At 35.2% G+C, this 20,179-nt stretch overlaps 1 protein-coding gene across 1 annotated transcript; it reads left to right on the forward strand.

Moving 5' to 3' along the window:
• Window positions 1-1,415: 1,415 nt before the first annotated feature.
• LOC140163626 (uncharacterized) lies at window positions 1,416-17,106 on the forward strand. The gene is made up of 6 exons (XM_072186940.1): window positions 1,416-1,525; window positions 2,076-2,233; window positions 3,571-3,937; window positions 4,166-4,401; window positions 5,090-5,468; window positions 16,644-17,106. The coding sequence occupies exons 1-6, from the start codon at window positions 1,431-1,433 to the stop codon at window positions 17,104-17,106; spliced, it is 1,698 nt and encodes a 565-aa protein (XP_072043041.1). The 5' UTR covers window positions 1,416-1,430.
• Window positions 17,107-20,179: the final 3,073 nt, after the last annotated feature.

Genomic DNA, 20,179 nt, shown 5'->3' on the forward strand with positions numbered 1-20,179 from the left:
ATCATTGACATGCACATGTATTTAATTTTACAGCAGAATGTGAAATATTTATTTATCTTTTAATCTGTTTTAAGTGGAAAAGAGAATCACTATTCCTGTATCATTATAAAACAGTAAAAACATGTTTGTATTGTTGTGTAATTGATGCATTCTTTTGATTTCACGAAGGAACTCTTGATAAACTATGTACAGCCCTCTTCCCAAGCATGCCTAGTAAAAGTGGCACAACTGTGATTTTACAGTCGTTTTTTTTTTTCATTTTTCGTCGTTAACTAAACATATCTCAAGATTAAAACAAGCGAATTCAACAAAACAAACGACATTTGAGAGCTGAGACTACGCCCTTGACGTTGATGTAAGCATCATATCACAAAGGTATTTTCTAATTGCCAAAGAGGGCGCTTTTCAATTGCACAATTTGTTTTTAGACAGGCTGTATATAAATTATACCGATATGGCGGATAGTGTTGAGAGGCTAAGTCTAGTATCATTTCGGGCCTTTGTCGAAAACACGAGAATGACTTTAGTTTTGTCTCAAAGCTGAATTTTGTAAATAAAGACACCCAATTAATACTTGTCACTTGCTATTTGCAAATAAGCTTCCAATTAGCCCTTGTTTTCTAATACAGACAATTTCTGCATTAATGTCTTTTGTGCATTTTAAAGAAAAGCATTATAGTACAGTTCTAATCTGCTATTACCTTTTCTTTGCTACAAAGCAATGGTTTTTGAGTTAACCAGCTTTTTTTTCTAATCTATATATTAATCCTCAATATTTTTCTTTATGTAAGCTTCAATTTAAGCCATCTGAAATGACCAAATTGTAGTTTATGGTCACTTAAATTTGGTCTACTTGCGTTTTCTTTATAGATATAAGCACAGATTGTCACCATTTCCGCGACTCCGAATCCTGATTTCATTTTTACTTTGCTTAAAACAAATGGAAAAAGATATTTTAAAAAAATCTCACAAGTTAGGCATGCTAGGTAAGAGCTACTAAAATATGAAAGAGCTACTAAATGTAGAAGCTGATGGTGGAGGTAGAACTTTTTGAATAACCCTCGTATATTATACTTTCTTTGTCCGCGTAATTTACGTTAGAATTTCGCAACTGAGTGTTGTTTTTTGTTTGTTTAACAATTCGTTTCTGTTGGTTTTGCATCTTTCATTAGGACCTTTCAAGCACCGGTTCATTCTTCTCGGAGGTAGAGATAGTAAAAAGTCTAGTATTGGGAATTTACTTCTTAACAAAAATGTGTTTGGTAAATCAGAACCACCTGAATGTATCGTCGTGGAAGGAGTTGTTGATGGAAAAAGAATACTCGTTGTAAATACAGCAGCTGTACAATCGGAGACAGCCACTCCACCTTTCACTGACATCCAGATGAAAATTGGTGAAGCTCTACTCACGTCGCCTGGACCACGAGTGTATGTTATGGTGGTTCATGAAGAACGAAGAACGTGAGAACGATATGTCAGCTTGTTTGAATGTCTTCGAAAAACGCTTCGGGAAGGCTGCTCGCAGGTAATTTATTTGGCGGGACCGGGTGGGGGTAATTCGCCAGCGAAGTGGTTACATAACTCCCTGGTAACTGAACCACGCACCTTTTGGAAATGGTAGTACATGCCATAGAATTTGTGTTGCAATCATTTTGATCGTGGTGCAGAACTCGAAAGCGTGATCCAGTTGACATGGTGATAATCGGATTACACATAACACTTCGTTGGCGAATATATAGCAAAATATGCGGCCATTATTACCTATGGTTGTCCGATTTTAATAATAGAGACCTTTATGTTATGACTTGCTTTTGCGATAATTATACTTAGCGGATTAGTCTTGTAATGAGTTGGACTGCTGCTCTTGCGATAATTCGTCAAACTTCAGTCAACTAAATTTGTCTTAAGCTTTGTCCATACAAAAATTATACAAAGCACTGTCTCGAAACATAACTCAATATCACTCCAGGATATCACTGCATCAGTTGGTCCCAAATAATTTCACAATGGATTTAATCTTTGAAAAAACCCAATAATTTTGTTCGTTTCTTGTTTTTATTCGTCTTTTACTACAGGCATTTGATAGTGGTTTTCAAACCGAGAGATAGGGCACGTCAGGCCGTTCCAGGTGTTTTACGCCAGATAAAGAATGAGTTGGGTGAAAGATTCATTTTCGGTACTGTTGATCTCCAGCACAAGATCATATCTCTTGCAAAAAACGTTGAAACTACAAGTACGTACGCACAACCTATAGCTCTACAGTGTTAAACATATTTCCGTAAATAATGGCAAAACTGTTAGCAACTGCGGATATATTTTACAGAATTGGTGTTTGTTTTCAAAAAAAACTATGATATATAGCCCCGTATAATGTGTTTTAGAACTCGGGGGAAATCTTTCATTAGCGAACTATATAACTTTGAAAAGCTAAAAAGTTGACCTTTAAAAATCCTCACGGGATCGAAAAACGTACACTGGAAGAGTAAATGTTACTTATAAGTTTAACACCAGGATTATGAAAATAAATAGTATCAAGCAAGTTGGGTTTTACTGATATTTACTGAAAAAATGATTGCTTTTCATTGCGGCGAAAAAATGTTGCTCATTTCAACACCAAATCTGAAAGGTTCCAGTGCCTAATTAAATGACTGTGTGAACCTTGTATATCAATAGCCAGTGAGTGACTGCTCCCTATTCCAGATTACTATTGGTTTTGGATTTAAAAAATTGTTATCTTGTTTTGCCAAATGAAACATAGCTCAATCCTAATCCTTTGGTTAGTTCTATTAAACTGACAACGTCGAACGACGACATCTCTAACTGTAAAGAATCATTACCGAAAAGGTGAATTGGTAATTTCTAATTGATACTTTTCCGTCAAGGACATTCCTTTAAGGCAAACACTCAGGGGCAAAGTTAACGATTGTTCAAGCAAATCACTTCTACAATAGTTCTTTATAATTTATCTGATCACTAGGTTATGGGATACATTTAAAACATTTGGGGAGTACATTGATTTAATTTTTTTGAGAGACCAGGTTTTCCAAAACAATGATGTTTGGTATAACGCCTTTCAGAAATTTTACTGCCGTGTATTAGTTTCTTAAATGTAACCCGTACGAAAACTCGGGACCAGATCCTGGCTGCGAAGGTCAATTGTGGAACTCTAGGGTATGCGCGTCTTAGCTACAAATCTCTGTGTTGTTGATTAATGGTTTATGGAATGATATGGGGCCGTAGTGGTCAGCTACAACCTGAAAAGTGTGCGGAGGCTTGTGGATCATCGTCAGGCGTTGTGCCTTTTTTTTGTGACACTTTTGTGAGGAAAACGCCAAAATGGTGTTCAAAACATGCAAAATGGGTGTTTGTTTACTATTAATTAGATGTCGATCATGTCGGACTGTGTTTACCGTATTTCTGATGAGCAATATCTAAGTTATTATACTTTTTTGTTGCAGAAAAGGAAATTTCTCTTGTGCTTATTGGCCCCAGCAGATGTCGATCATGTCGGACTGTGTTTACCGTATTTCTGATGAGCAATATCTAAGTTATTATACTTTTTTTTTTCAGAAAAGGAAATTTCTCTTGTGCTTATTGGCCCCAGCAGGAAAGGCAAAAGTCATACTGCAAATAACATTCTCAACATACCAGACGGGGATCATGTATTTGACACAGAAAGACGACAAGGAGCTGCCATCATTAGTCGCGTTTCAGTGGCTATGCGTACTATCGGTGAGAATGAAGTACTCATTGCGGATACACCGAGTTTAAAACCACTCGATGAACATGTATTTAGAGAAATTGAGAAGTGTATCTTTCTTCCTGACAAAACCGTACGACCAATCGCGATAGTTTTACAAAGTGATCGTGACCCTGGCGTCAACGAGCTTCGCTTCATAGAGTACATTAGAAACAAACTGCCAGAAGATCATACAGGGTATGTGTTACTATTGTATTTATGTATTATAGATTCTTGGTATTGGTCATATGAGTATTAAAGTCTTAAAAATCGGTTTAACACAGCAAAAAGGTATATAATCATTGAGCCCAATTAACAGTCCGCAGATAATAACAGATAATCTACAACATTGATGAGACACGTATTATGATCACCATAATGTTTCAAAATCTTTACATAATTTGTTTTGTTGGGTTTTTGTTTCAGGAAGCTTATCTTTTTATTCAATAGGAAAGACTTCTTGGATCGCGGAAGGCAGAGCTTCAAAGCATTTCTCCAACGCATGCGTGGAGGTCCGTTAAGGGATATACTTTCAGCTTGTCACTGGAGATGTGTCGCTTTCAAAAATAAGAACGTGGAAGTCCGGTTAGATTATGCGTCAAGGTCGAATCAGAATGAAGTTCTGATGGAGCTGGTGAAACAAGTGATGAATCTCAATCCTCGTTAGTATAATTAACATTACTGTCCAAAGTGCTTTCTAGTTTTGGAAGAACAGATATAGCATGTTATTGTTTACTAATCAATAGTTATTAATTCAGAATAGGTGCCGCTCGGGGCTGGACATTTACTTATTTTATAGTCCTACGCGGGGATACATTAATTTTGGGTGGTTGTGCTCCCCCGGAATCTCGAAGTGGTAGGTCTTTGGGAGCTGACGAAGCACCGGTTAAGGGATCATTCAGAGCTGCGAACGGTCAAAAATCAAGGGTGCTTTCTTGGCTTTCTAGCTGAAACTTACCTGATAAAAACCCAGATAATATGTGGCTAAAGAGTAATCTAGGGCTTTTTTTTGGTCAAATTCAGGGGTATTTTGGAGCTGCGCGGTCCAAAAACAGGGGATTTCCCGGGAGAATGCCCGTATGGTCATTTGTGTTTATTGCCCCCAGGGTGATGCTGCATTGTTGGAGTATAGACAACTGATTGGATAGGCTATTATACATGATATAGTGTCATGTGATCTAATCGAATTGGCAAAGGGGTGTTCTTTATGAAAGCATAATCATGTCAGTATTTAATATAGCATTGTTATTCATTTTAATTTATATTTTATATTCATCTGCAACTTGAACTTTCTTTCTTAAAGTTTAGCTACATGAGACTTACCTTGGTTTCATCTTTTTCCCTTGCCAGTTCTCAACTTGGTTCTCCTTGGTCATACGGGTACAGGGAAAAGTGCCAGTGGAAACACCATTATTTCAACAGCGATGGGACGCAATGACGATAGATTCAATGCAACAGTGGGGCAAACATCGAATACAGAGGAATGTCAGGTTGAAGAGTTTTACATAGCAGGGAGGAAAGTACAGCTGGTGGATACACCAGGCCTATTTGATACTCGTCCTCAATATAGTAACCAAATGACCATGGATGAACTTAGTAAGTGTCTACTGTACACTTTACCGGGACCCCATGCCTTCTTTGTTGTTATCAATGTTACCATGAGACGTACACCCAAACTTCGTGAATCACTGAAGATATTGAAGCAGGCATTTGGCGATGAAATGCTTAGGTAAGTCCACCAACCGTCCTAACATTTTGCAACATATTATTTTATAACGACAACTGCTTGCAGTACTTAAAAAGTTCATTTTGTGGGAAAATATGTGATGTGTCATGTCAAAAGTAGACACTTTTGGGCAGGATCGTAAATGGAGAAATAGCCAAAAATCTGCCCGGGGTGATTTTTTTTTCATAATTTGGGTTTGTTGCGAATTTGTGATGTTAAAATGTTAAAAATATTGTCTGATAGTTTCAGACCGGAATATAACTGGCATCTTGTATTTTTTGAGACATTTTTCAAGGTAATTCCTACTCTCAACATTGTCAATAATATTTTTAAAGGCCGATATCTCAATTTCCAATTTTATATTACCATAACTTACGAACTCATTATCTTCGCTTAGGAATGTCCGATTTCAATGGGGAAAATGGCGTTATGGAGCAAAATATCTCTATATTTAAGATATGTAAAAACCTCAAAATTTATAACCTGCCCAAAAGTGTCTGATTTTGACATGACACGTCATGTAATTACACTTTGATCAGCTCGTAATCGGCGGGCCTTATAACATCACGGATTAATATTTTATTTGAGAATGCTCTTGTGACATCTCGGCAGAAGCATCACAAATTATTAATTCAAGTCCTACACTTTGTCTACTTTCTTTAACAAACAAAATATAGACCAGACAGGTCAACTAATAGCACTCTTAACGTGGGTCTACTTTTCGGCATAGTGGTAAAAGCCTAACATTTCCCGACTATTACGAGCTGATCAAACTTATAGTTGCACCTTCAAACAAAAATAAAAAAGAAAGAATTACTTGCTAATCAAAACAAAGGAACAACATGTCATGTGTAATGATCTATCTACCAAAAAACGTTTCAAAACGTAAAAAGGGGCCAAGTTTAAAAATTCTTTCCTGTGTGGCTTTTCACCCTTTTTTAAACTTGGTCCCATTCAGTATAGTAGTACCGTAATAACATGAAGAATGAGTCCTAATTTATACATGCAACAATTAGGTTTAAGACTGTTCGAAAGCGGTGCAATATGACGTAGGCTATGTATTATCAAAAACATTTGACGGTTTATGTTTCATTATATTGCGTGTTCATAAAGAGTAGTAGAGTATTATATATAAATTTACTTAGCAAATTGACTGTCTGTCAACCTGCTACATATAGGCCCTACATCTGTACATAAGGCGCAGAATCGCACAAGACGATGAAGAATTTAACAAAGTGAGTATTTGCTACTTTTGCTTAAATCAAAATACATTATAACGTCTTTACGGAAAAACTTCAATCAAGCACGAACATTAATTAATTTACTCTACAAAATGAACACTGACAACTAAGAAAACAAACAAGCAGCCTAAAGATGACTTCGCATGAGTCTTTAGAAACTTTCATAAATGGGACCAAGTTTAAAAAAGGGTGAAAAGCCACACAGGAAAGAATTTTTAAACTTGGCCCCTTTTTACGTTTCGAAACGTTTTTTGGTAGATATTAATTCTTTTTTTGAGGTAAAAATATTGCGCGGTAAGTGGTTCTTTGTAGCCATGCGAGGCGAACTAGTTGGATATCCATATTTCGCGGTTAATGGTTCTTTGATTTGCGGGGCAAACTAGTTGGATATCCATATTTCGCGATGAGTGGTTATTTGAAGCTTTGAGGGGCAAACTAGTTGGATATCCATATTTCGCGGTTTGTGTTTCTTTGTAGCTCTGCGGGGCAAACTAGTTGGATATCCATATTTCGCGATGAGTGGTTTTTTAAAGCTTCGAGGGGCAAACTAGTTCGATATCCTCATTTCGCGGTTAGTGGTTTTAACGACCCGTAAATAACCACTCAAATCAGCTGCATGGGGTAAAAGAATTATTAAAAAAATTAATAGCTGAACCCAATAGTTCAGCCAGGGACTGGAAACGACATATTGATGACTATATATAGAGTGTATTCAATAAACCCAAGCGGAACGAGAGCTGCTAAGTAACCGCTATCCGAACCATAAACACATGCATGATCAGGCAACGAGTGTTCAATTTCCTCATAGCATCCCACGTTGTACACACGTCAGTCGAATTTGGCGGTGTTGGTTTGTTAGCCCTCCAAGTTATAACATCGTTCAATTTGTGTTGAACATTGTATGTTTGCCTCACTGTAATAACATAAAGATCAGTCTGATCAGTGTGATATCATTATTTCAAGCCTACATTATATACGTTATATACGTTATTGTAGACTCATTTGAGTTGCTCGTGCAAAGAACTTCACGACATAAAAGGTTCTTTCACTGATAACATTTTATATATAACTGTTGTTGTTGTTTTTATTATTTATATTTGTTTTATAAGATTGTATGTGTGTAGACGTAAATGGCAGGTAAAGAAAAATGTATCGTTTGTAAAAAAGAACATGCAAAAGAAACATCAAATTTTCTCATGTAAAATATGTAAAAACTATGTGCATAAGAAATGTATGAACCTCAGTCGAAAGGAAATTTCGTTACTTAAAATAGATGAATATGTATGTAATAAATGTTCCAAAATCAATGATGTGAATATAGATAATGATGAGGATTCTGATGGCGATAATGACCTTATGAATGAATCTGGAGAAACAATCCACGTATCGGATATTATTATAGACAAATATGATAAAATGATGTTTAATCCAATTAGATTTCAAAATAATAACAAAAATGACGAATTTATTGAAATGAACAAAATACCAGAATGCAATTATTTAACACCGGAAGAATTCAGCCAAAAATATATTGATACCAATAGTGAACTCTCCATACTGAATGTTAACATTAGAAGTATCAAGAAAAATTTTGAAAAATTGAAAGAAAACATTAAGACCTTAAATCACGAATTTAACATCATTGGCCTATCTGAAACCCACTTAAAAGAATCGCCATCCGAATACTTCAACTTAAATGGTTATAATATGGAATATACAAGCAGAACAGAAAGAGAAAAAGGGGGTGTTTGTTTATATATTTCCACTTCAATCAAATATAAACTGAGATCTGATCTTTGTATTTCAAACTCTAATTTTGAATCTTGTTTTGTAGAAATAGAAAGAGAAAATACACGAAATATGTTAGTAGGTGCTATTTATCGTGCACATACGAAAATTGAGCATTTCATCAAAGATATTGGTCCTATTTTTGATCAAATAACTAAAGAAAATAAGGAATGCTATCTAATGGGGATTTTAATATAGACTTGTTAAAGGATGACTGTCACAAACAAACTCATGAGTATCTTAATCTTGTTTATTCATATTCGTTCATGCCAACAATTTACAAACCAACTAGAATAACTGAACATAGTGCAACCATTATTGATAATATACTTACAAATAATCACAACGATGTAAACTCAGAAATAATAGTTACTGATGTCAGTGATCATCTATTAACTATAGTACTCAAAAATCGGGCAGTAAGAAAAACATCGCCTGATGAAAGAAATTATTTTTATAAGAGGAATCATAATACTTGCAATATAAATAATTTGAAGCAAAAACTTTCCAATGTGAATTGGCATGCTGAACTGGATAATGAAGATGTAAATGATAGTTACAATAAGTTTATACATATTTTCAATAATGTATATAATGAATGTGTGCCTTTGACAAAACACAAGAGTAATAATAAAAAAGAACCAAAATTTCCTTGGATAAGTAGAGGTCTTCTCAAAAGTATAAAACTAAGAATAAGATGTATAAGAGGTATATACAAAAGCCATGTGATGAAACGCTTGAGTCATTCAAAACATATAGAAATAAGTTAAACACGTTAATACGAAAATCAAAAAGAGAGTATTATAAAAAGAAATTTGAATCTGTTAAACACAATCTACAAAAAACATGGAAAACAATAAATAGTATTATTGGACGTAACAACAAAAGAAATATGCAAGCTAAATTCAAAAATGATGAAGGCGAAACGGTGTCAGATCCCCAGAAAATTTCAAATGAATTTAATAAATATTTTGTTAACATCGGACCTAAATTAGCTTCCAAGATTACAACAAATGGCAAGAAGTACTATGATTATTTAAAGAGCCCATTAAGCAGTAGCATGTACATGAAACCAATTGTTGATGAAGACGTTATAAAAATAATACATAAATTTAATCAAAACAAGAGTGCTGGTCACGATACTATTGGTAATTACGTGGTAAAAAGGATTGCAAAGGAAATATCGATTCCATTAACTATTATATTCAACCTGTCTATTACTGCTGGTGTAGTACCAAATGAGTTAAAGATCGCAAAGGTAATTCCCATTTATAAGAAAGAAAATCCAGAAGTTTTCTCAAACTATCGTCCAGTTTCTGTTCTGCCATGCTTTTCAAAAATACTTGAAAGGCTTGTGTTCAACAGATGCATACATTACATTGATAAATATGAAATTCTAAATGATAAGCAATTTGGCTTTAGATCTAAACATTCTACCTATATGGCTATCTTGGAATTTATTGACAAAATTAGTAATGCTGTCGAAAACAATGAGACAACTGTTGGGATTTTCTTAGATTTGTCAAAAGCCTTTGACACTATCGACCATAGTATTTTATTACATAAATTGGAACATTATGGTTTTAGAGGAAACGTTTTAAAATGGTTTAAAGATTACTTACATAATAGAAAACAGTATGTGTATTACAATTCTTGTAAATCTGAACATAAAGATATAATATGTGGAGTACCTCAAGGCTCCATCCTAGGCCCATTATTGTTCATTTTGTATGTTAATGATATCATAAATACTTCCACCATTCTAAAATTTGTCTTGTTTGCCGATGATACTACTATAACTTATTCACATAAGGACATTGTGTCCAAATACGATCTTATCAACAATGAATTAAAAGAAGTAAATAATTGGTTTAAGGCTAATAAGCTATCAGTGAATGCAAGCAAGACTAATTATATGGTGCTTGGTACACATCACAAAACATCACACGTATTGTACAATGTTACTAAAAATATTATATTAGATAATGTAATCCTGGAAAGGTTGAATAAGACCAAATTTCTTGGAGTGACAATTGATGAGAATTTAACTTGACATTTCATATTACCAACATCTCAAAGAATATATCTAGAGGTGTTGGTGTAATAAACCAACTGAAACATTTTGTCCCCGAGCGAATAATGTATTCACTATATTGTACTTTAATACTTCCTTACATAAACTATGGTATCTTAGCATGGGGAAATACTTGTCAAAAATATTTGGAACAGATTTTCAAACTTAAAAAAAAAGCCCTTAGAATGATATCGAATAGTCACTTTTTAAGTCACTCAGCCCCTATTTTCAAGAATTACAATTTGCTTAATGTTTATGATAGTTATGATCTCGAACTAAGCACTTTTATGTACAAGTATAATACCAATCAGTTACCAAAGGCCTTCAATAGTTATTTTGTTGAGCAGAGGAATCACCTCAGGTATCACACAAGAAACGCTGAAGATTACAAGATCTGTCTTACAAAAACAGAGTTTGCTAACAAAACAATAAGAACCGCCGGGCCAAGAAAATGGCATTCGATTGACAGATGCGCCAAAACGGCTACATCAGTAAAACTCTTTAGATCCCAAATTAAAACAAACCTTATAGAAATGTACACTTAATACCTCTTAGTTTGGATTTACTTATTTTTATTTTTATCCTTTTAAAACAAAAAATCGATTAAAATTAACTGATCTCTTAGCATTTATACTATATTCACAAAATGTCAGCTTTCTTGTGCGATATACGTACGTGAGCAAATGTTATGAAATCCTAATTTATATTCTGCATGTTGTTTATTCATCATTTTTTTCCTGCTTTGTTCGTTCTACATGAATGTATGAAAGAGGGTGGGGTGTTTGTATGTATGTAATTGTATTTTATTAGACAAATTAAGAAACTTAGGCTAAGGTTAAGGGGGTGCTTGTTCAGGCCTTTTTGGCCTTCTGAGCATCTCCTCATTCAAATGTGTTGTTTTGCTGTTATTGTATTGTTGTATTTTGAATGAAATAAAGATTGATTGATTGATTGATTGAGGTCACTTCACATGATTAAGCTAAACAGCCTAATTCGGCCCTGATTTGGTAAAATGATCTAACTTGAAATTGAGATTGCTGTTTCGAAAAAAAGAACTTTAAAGTTTGAACACTTGACGTTTTTCTTTTTGAATAAAATAAATTATTAAACCGATCTAATGTCTTAGAAAATATATAAATATCATTATTTGGTGCAGAAAAAAGATAAGAGTCCCACGTAACATAACATCGCATGGTAAAAGGTGAAAAGTAATTGAACAAAGTGGTGTTGTTCAACGATGTTTTAATATAAAATTATACACTGACGTTTCGTACAAAAGTACTTTATCAAAGTGAGCAAAAACAACCGTGACACTCCCATCACGCGCCACTACGACGAGATTTCCCATATTCCGTCTGATCTTAGAGTCACTGGCCTTCTTAAACCTCAGGTTCAGATCACTAGCGTTGGTTGAAGGAACAACATACTATACATGTACGAGGGCAGTCAGTATGTTTTAAGAGTTGACTCGTGACGTCACATGTGGATTGTTTTCATGGCATTTCGCAATGATTACATAAACACTGGACCTTTGTCTTTCAAACAACACATGTAAAAATTATATCATACACATGATTACGTAACAGCATTAGCATAAAATCAATATACTAGGGACACTGCCAAATCACGCAAAAAAGGCGGGCCTTTTAAATTACAGAAAAACACGTGTTTACAATGTCCGAAAACAGCAAAAGTACAAGGTGCATATAGCTAGTTTTGGGAAGGAATAAACACTAGGTCCTCCGTTTGCATTTGGTAAAATATGAGACTTGCCATTAAACTTTGGTGGAAATGGGAAGTCTGGAAACTTCAACAACTTTAGGGCTTGAATGGAAGCAAAATTATTCTGCAAAAAAAAAAAAAAAAAAAAAGCAGTTATTACAAATGACATTAATTATCTCTAAAATGAAACAGACTAAAATATAATGACTGGTCACGTGTGAGAGCTGGTACTCAGTGCGATGATAACTGGTGCAAATGAAACAACAATCTGCGCATGCGCAGGTGGGATGACCGATACAACATGGTGGAAATGCACGAAAATTGCTAAATTCCATGTAAATAGGGCCTAAAATATTACAAAATGCTATGAAAATTGTAATTTAAATATTCATATGAATTTTTATGGATAATCTCAACCTGAAATGAACAGAAAAGTTTTAAAATAAATTTCTCATTCAAACGATGGCCTCTCTCTTTGTACCGCTACTTTTTGTATAAATGTAACAATGGTACAATAACAGTTATAGTTTAATCACGGATTCAAATATTTTCTAGGGAGACTCCTGTTTAAATGTTTGGAGATTAGTCAACAGAACTGGCAAAAAATTTAAATTTCCACGTTTGTTATTTTTGGCAATATCAAGATTTTAAAGAAAGAAAAGCCTTGTTTTTATCAAAAATAAGACATATTTGACCACGCATTTTAAATAAACTAAAATCTTCACAGCCCAACAAACATGGTTTAATGAACTGCTAGTTTGTGTTCTATTACTGTTCCAAAAGGCAGCATTCTCCATTCTTTAATTCCCGAGAAAATATAGAAAATACCACAATACCTCATTTCACCCTCTTATTTCCCTTAACAAAAACGCCTCAATTTCACCAGGTGACTCTAGACCATTGATTTTATGCTAATGCTGTTACGTAATCATGTGTGTGATAGAAGTTTTACATGTGTTGTTTGAAAGACAAAGGTACAGTGTTTATGTAATCATTGAGAAATGCCATGAAAACGATCCACAAATGACGTCACGAGTCAACTCTTAAAACATACTGACTGCCCTCGTATACCATTACGGCACCCTTGTTGGCCCTGATAGCATCGGACTTAATGTCCAATTTTCTGCATTCAAACTTTAATTTCCTTTTGGTCACGCCCTGCCCATTTGGTAGATCTTCATTCTCTCCATTATAGCAGTTTTTTGTATTTATTTCCTGTGTTTTCTCATTTTCTTTTTTCCTTCTTTCTTTCTCTCTTTCTTTCTTTCTTTTTCCTCTTCTTTCTTTCTTTCCTCCTTTCTTTCGTTTTTCTTTCTTTCATAGGCCTACTTTCATTATTCCTTTCCTTTTTAGTTCTTTTTCTTTTCTTTATTTCTTTCTTTTCTTTTCCTTCCTTTCTTTTTTTTCTTCTTCTCTTTCTCTACCTCTTTCTTTCTTCCTTTCTTTTTCTCCTTCTTTCTTACTTTTCTTTCTTCCTCTCTTTCTTTTTTTATTTCTTTTTTTCTTTCTTTCTTATTTTCTTTCTTTCATAGGCCTACTTCTTTCCTTTCCTTTTCTTTTTCCTTTCTTTATTTCTTTCTTTTCATTTCTTTTTTCTTTCTTTCTTTCTTTCTCTTTCCTCTTTCTTTTTCATTCTTTACTTTCTTCCTTTATTTTCATCACTCTTTCTCTTCCTCTTTGCATTTCATTTAATATCTAGAGTTTGTCTGCGACCGCTTTGGCTCGCGCTGCTTTAATTTGCGTGTTTCGCGTTTCTCATTTTTGTTTTCCGCGCTCGCAGACATTCTCTATTTTGCTCACTTTGATAAATGTGCAAATTTCAAGTTATTGTCAATTCATTTTAAGCCAGTGGTAAGCAGTATTTCCAAAAAGGGTGTAGCTTTGAATTGATGTGATGGGATTCAATTTTATTCAATATCTATGCTGACCAACAGATCGTTCTACGGTTTCACGATTTAAATGACTATAGGCCTATGCCCTAGATTGTCGAGAAGGCATTGATGCAAACATCATGCATGTGAAATGTTCCAAAGGTTAATGAACGAGAACAGATTAACTTTATCATGTTTGTCTCCCTATGCATGAGTGCGTATATTTATGGCCTTTACAATATTTTCTTATGTTCTTGTTAGGTATGGGGTATTATTAAAATAACAAATAGTTATATTAAATGAAATCCTGGCACAAATAAGTCGTCTTCATTCAATTGTGCTCTCTTTAAGGTTAAATACAATTGATTTTCAAGGCTTGATTCCAGAGGGGCGTAAGTTAATAATGGAAACAGCCATGCAGAAAAGAATGAACTCACGCGTACAATAGTGTATCAATCTGAACTAGGGCCACGGACAAACCGCGGCTCGTGAGTCATCCTATATGTTGCAGGGATAGGGAAGGGCCCGGGGAAGGGGCGACCATGATAGGACCATATGGGCTGATGGGGGGGGGGGGGGGTGATTGTGGGCAGCCGTTTTCGGCAATTTTCCTTTGGATTTTCTAAATTTTCAATTTTTAAAATTATCCGGGATGATATCTGTCGTGAAATAAATCAATGCTTCTATAGGCTATAATAGGCCTAGTATGCATATTTATACCCTGATTATGCAAAATATAGGCCTACAACAATAACTACAACAACAGTAACAAAACCAACAACCAATATTTTGTTAATCTAATTTGTAAAAATATATTAATAGGCCGCGCCTATTAGACTAGTATAGCCTAAAAATTCCTGAATTATATAATGAAAAAACGGGCAAAAACAATCAATCGCTGCAGTCAGAAAGAAAGAAACGAACAAGAAAAAAGGAAAAGTGAGAGAAAAATAAAATAAAATAAAATAGATGGAACGGACCACATAGGGACTCGAACACGTACCAAAGTTTTCCAGCTCAAAACTATAGTATTATATATAGTCGAACGTGAGCCAGCGCGCTAACCGATTGAGCTACTGAGTGATCTGTGAAATCGATTGATCTCAAACTGACTATTATGGAATAGTGCATACCAGGCTCTTATGATAAACAATCTCATCACCGCTGTAAATGTCGGAGGTATCGATGGCGAAAAACCTCGATTTTTGCAAAAGTAGCTTAAATTTGGAGTGAAATTCAAATGGTAAAGGAATCGACATACTTTTGAGAAATAATGTAGGCAGTTAGAAATCAAAATTAATGTTCCACAATCCAGATATCGATAATGTAACATAACAGTGTTTTGTGGTCCAAGATTCTCGAAAATTGTTCCCAAAAACGGGCTAATAAAATTTAATCGGTACTGTTTTTGGTTCTTCCCCATGGCAACATTATTTCTTTGGTCGATTTGTAGTACAATACAAAAAAGGAGAAAACAATCACTCGGCGTAGTTTTATACGGAGCGAATATTTGAAAAAAACTGCATGGAACGTGTTTTTGATCTTGTTAACATGGTGCGTAAAAATGATTTAAACGAAGGATTTTCAAACGGATTCTAAAAATTTGTATAAACACACAAAAATAATGTTAAGATACATCCATGCACCAGCATTTGACTCACTGCGATATTTGATTGCTGAGAAAACGCGGTTTTAGAGAACAACTTTATACGTCTTTTATACGTTTTTTATACGTTTCTTCGTGCAAGTAGAAATAGCTTGTACACTTTCAACATGGGAACACGTTTTGACGTATCTATAATTAGTAAAAAGATGTAGCTCAGCGGCCAGCTAACAAAAAAATGTCTATAGTAGGCCCTATACGAGAAACAAGATTTTCTCTCTGAATTGGCTGTATTTTTACGTGTAAGAAAATCAATCGCATTATCGTGTTCACTCAAAAATGTAGAAAATAAATGGGCACTTCTGGGTTGGGTATCTACAGATTCTATAGAATTTAAGTATGATATATTTTCGATGGTAATATATTTTCACTTTCAAAGTTTGTAGTTTTCATAATTGCAATTTCTGAATATTATATAAAAAGCACGAATAAGTCTATAAATGTAAGAGTATCGGATCATTTTGAATGTTAATAAATGCGAAACGCCGGCGGTATACACCAGCAATATCAGAGATTGCCGCGATTCTTGCAGTAGCTTTTATGAATAGAATACAATAGTGGATACAATAGCGGATACAATAGCGGAACAATAGAGCTCTCTTACGGGCAAATAAACCTCGTCGCGTTTTGCTAAATTTCACTCCTTTAGTAACCGTTATTTTTAAACTTGGCAAAACATCGACCGATGTTTTTAATCAAACCAGTTCCATTAATCTTTCACACGTGACGTCACTGAATCTGTACATTTGGGACATAAATCAAGTATGGAGACCAAGGCATCCTTATTGATTATTAAGGTGATTGATTTTTACATTGCAGACACACTATCGTCATTTTCACGCATTTAGATGAGCTTCAAAGAGATGACAGACGTATTGAAGACATCATCGCGGAAATCAAGGCAAGGAACGATATTGGCAAACAATTTGTAACAGAGAGTGCAGCGTATGTTACATTCGACAACCGTCCTGCAGGGCGCACTGGTAATGAAGCCGTCAATTTGCTAGAAGAAGTAGATATCATGCTTGCTGTAAATGGACACAAACGCTTTACCAACCAGGACTATAAACATCTGGTCAAGCAACTTCAATGGTATGGCACAGGTTATGCGCAAACTGGTCGGTATCTGGTTGGACGCAATCCACACACTGCTATTGCTGCAGGTGGTATGATAGCGGGAGCAGCTGCTGGTGCAGCGGTTGGTTCAGTAGTCGTGATACCCGCAGCTGCTGTTGCTGTCACATTGGCATACATTACAACGCGATGGAAGCTGATGCCATAGATAAGCTTAGACACACTGTTAAGAATGTCCGATTATTGACAGCTTTTTTTTTTTTATTGAAACATCAACTTGCCGTTTTTAATTATTGGAATTTCCAAATTTTAATTTCGTTTTGAATATGGCTCCAAAAATTGGTATCAGCCATAAACCAAAATATTTACCTTTAATTTATGGCTTTTAAAGGCAGCACAAAAGTATGTCTGTAAAAACAGAAAAAGTAATAGAGAGAGGTTGCGATTCCATACGTTGTGGTGTTTACGCCCATGGAGCTATAAAAGATGGAGAAGAAATAGATTACATAACGCATTGAAACCTTGTGCCGATTTGAAATCTGACAAGCTATTCATCGAAAGGTACCTTTTGTTTGGGACAAAGGGCTTCCGCCATTAAATCGGTAAGCTGACCCGACAGTGTATTAACGCTTTACCTAGCAGGCTACTGTCAACAAGTGATCAAATGAAAGTCGCGTGAAAGCGCTTACTGGATTGAAAAGTACCTTTTGTTACCATAACACACAAGGCTGTGATTGAGTAGCCGTAAGCACAAAAGGCACACATTAGCCGCTGATGTATAGTTCGTTGTCACCCCACTGACATTAGGTGCTTCATTTAAATAAATTGAATGCGCTTGTTGATGATACACATCAAGGCTGCCATGTCTGCATGTCTATAGTACTGTATAATGGTAATAGGTACGTAGGCCTATACATGTAACATATAATAAGTATACCGGTATAGGCCTATATAAAAGTTGTTTCACAAATTGACATTTTATTTTATTTTATTTTAAGAAGGAGAATGTCATAAACAGTGGCGCACTGAAGGGGCAGTTCTTCTGTGAGAGGTCTTGGGAGGGATGAGGTGGAGGAGGGATATGAAGAATGAGGGGGACTGGAGGAAGAGAGAAAGAGGAAGAAATAAAAGAGAAATACATAAATAGACGTAAATAAATAGAAAGGTAAGAAAAATGATAGGAATGAGAGGGGACAAAACGTAAGAGGGGATGGAGAAGGGAAGGGAGATAAGAAGAGGGAGTGATACTTTAGCAAGGAACGAATAAGTACAGAGAAAGGAAAAGAAAGGAATGACAGATAAATGTAGGCCTTATAATAATTATTATAGAAACTAAACACAGCCCCCCATACACACATAGGCCTAACACTAACAGCACTATAGGCAGCCATTCGATGATGTCAATGCCTTTATGCGTTACGTATTTAAAACGCCCAGTCAGATATATTTTACACCTGCCAAGCACAAGTCACCCAATTTCGAAAATTGGACGTTGAATGTACACTCTCATGAATATTGATTGGCAACATTTTCCAATATGTCAGCGCTCAAATCGGACACAATAGAACAATAGACCATTCTTTTTTTTTAAAGCGAAATTGCAATTATATAATTTTTATTGTTACAGTCTGTATACGTGATCTACATACTCGCATACTATCCGTCGATTTGTGTGTGAAAGTTCCCGCACAACAAACGTAGTTGCGATTATTATTATTGTTATTACTACTAAAAAACATTTATATGGCGCTCCACAAAGCACAGAGCGTCTTACAAGAAAGCATATACAAATTCAATTCAAGCAAATATACAAAGTAATTCCAACAATTGAAGCAAAATCATGAAATACAAAAATATACAATACTAATCTGGATAAAGATGAGTTTTGAGCATGCGCTTGAACCAGACACCGACTCCACATCTATGATCTCAGTAGGGATCTCATTCCATATTTTGGGAGCACCTATGGCAAATGATGCATCCCCAGCCTTTCTAAAAGAGCGAGGAACCCAAAGGCGGGTGAGATCAGATGAGGAACGAAGCCGAGATCTGAGACCAAGCGCAACACTACTATTCAAGAGATGAATTAGATCAATCAGGTAACCTGGAGCTTGAGCATTAATGCATTTGAAAATGTACAGAAGTAATTTGAAATGAACCATTTGTATAACTGAAAGCCAGTGAATCTCGTCAAGTAAGCTGGCAGATGTCTGGTCCCGTCCACAACTAAAAACCAGGCGCGCAGCTTAATTTTGGAGGCGCTGCAAACGCATAAGATCTTTCGCACGTGCACCTCATGACCTAGTAAAAGCGAATTGGCGTAATCAAGACGAGACAGTAATAAAACCTCTGACTGCGATTGACATATCTGACACAAGTACGCACGCCTAACGCCCGTACTGCGAGTCGACATAATTATGTTGTTTTGTAGCTGCATCACGCGGTTAGTGTAACATGTAGCCAGAGACCTTTTTGCCCACGAAGAAAGTATCATTCTGAAATCATACTGTACATAGAGTCCGACGTAGAGGCCTTAGAATTACCAAAATATTTGTTTCTTGCAAATATTTTAATATTCAGGGAAGCAATAATGCCATTGCTGAAAAACATCTACGCTACTGGTTGTTTTTATCGAGTTATAATGTTACCAAACTTATGTCATGATGAAATATAATCATTTTTGAAGATAAAATGTGCTGAACTTAAAAGATTGAACAATGTTTAAGACTTCCGCTATTCATTTGAAATAATGCAGCTCCTCTATGGAGATATTTTCCATGGCAGCCATCTATGATCATACTTATGAGATTCCACCAAACAAACCTTGGGTTTTGAGGTCTTATATTTTTTGTTGTATGTCAACAAATTTTCAGGATAATCTTTTTCATGTGGTTATAAGGAAATATAATGTTCCAGATAACGCTAGTTAATAAATACATTAAGAAAAAGCACCTTAAAATTGCACTTTCTGTTAGTATTCCTTTTTGGACTTAAACTTTTTAACCTGTTCTAGCAGCCCTATATAAAACCGTGACACTCGAAAGGCCATGTCTCTAGAATGAAACGTCCGATTAAGATTATTTAAACGCCAAAATGTTTCTTTCATCAATTCCCAGTCAATAAGTTAGGTCTGAATCAATTTAAAAGTACTTCAATTTTTAGTGGACATGCCTACTAGTAGTTACTCAGCAATTTTCTATAACATATGGTTCAGATTTATTCTATGATTGTTGCTTTTAATGTTGTAGGATCCGAAGTAAGTTAGTTAAATTAAAGTAGTA

This window comes from Amphiura filiformis, chromosome 11 (genome assembly GCF_039555335.1).
Source record: "Amphiura filiformis chromosome 11, Afil_fr2py, whole genome shotgun sequence".
Taxonomy (NCBI): Eukaryota; Metazoa; Echinodermata; class Ophiuroidea; order Amphilepidida; family Amphiuridae; genus Amphiura; species Amphiura filiformis.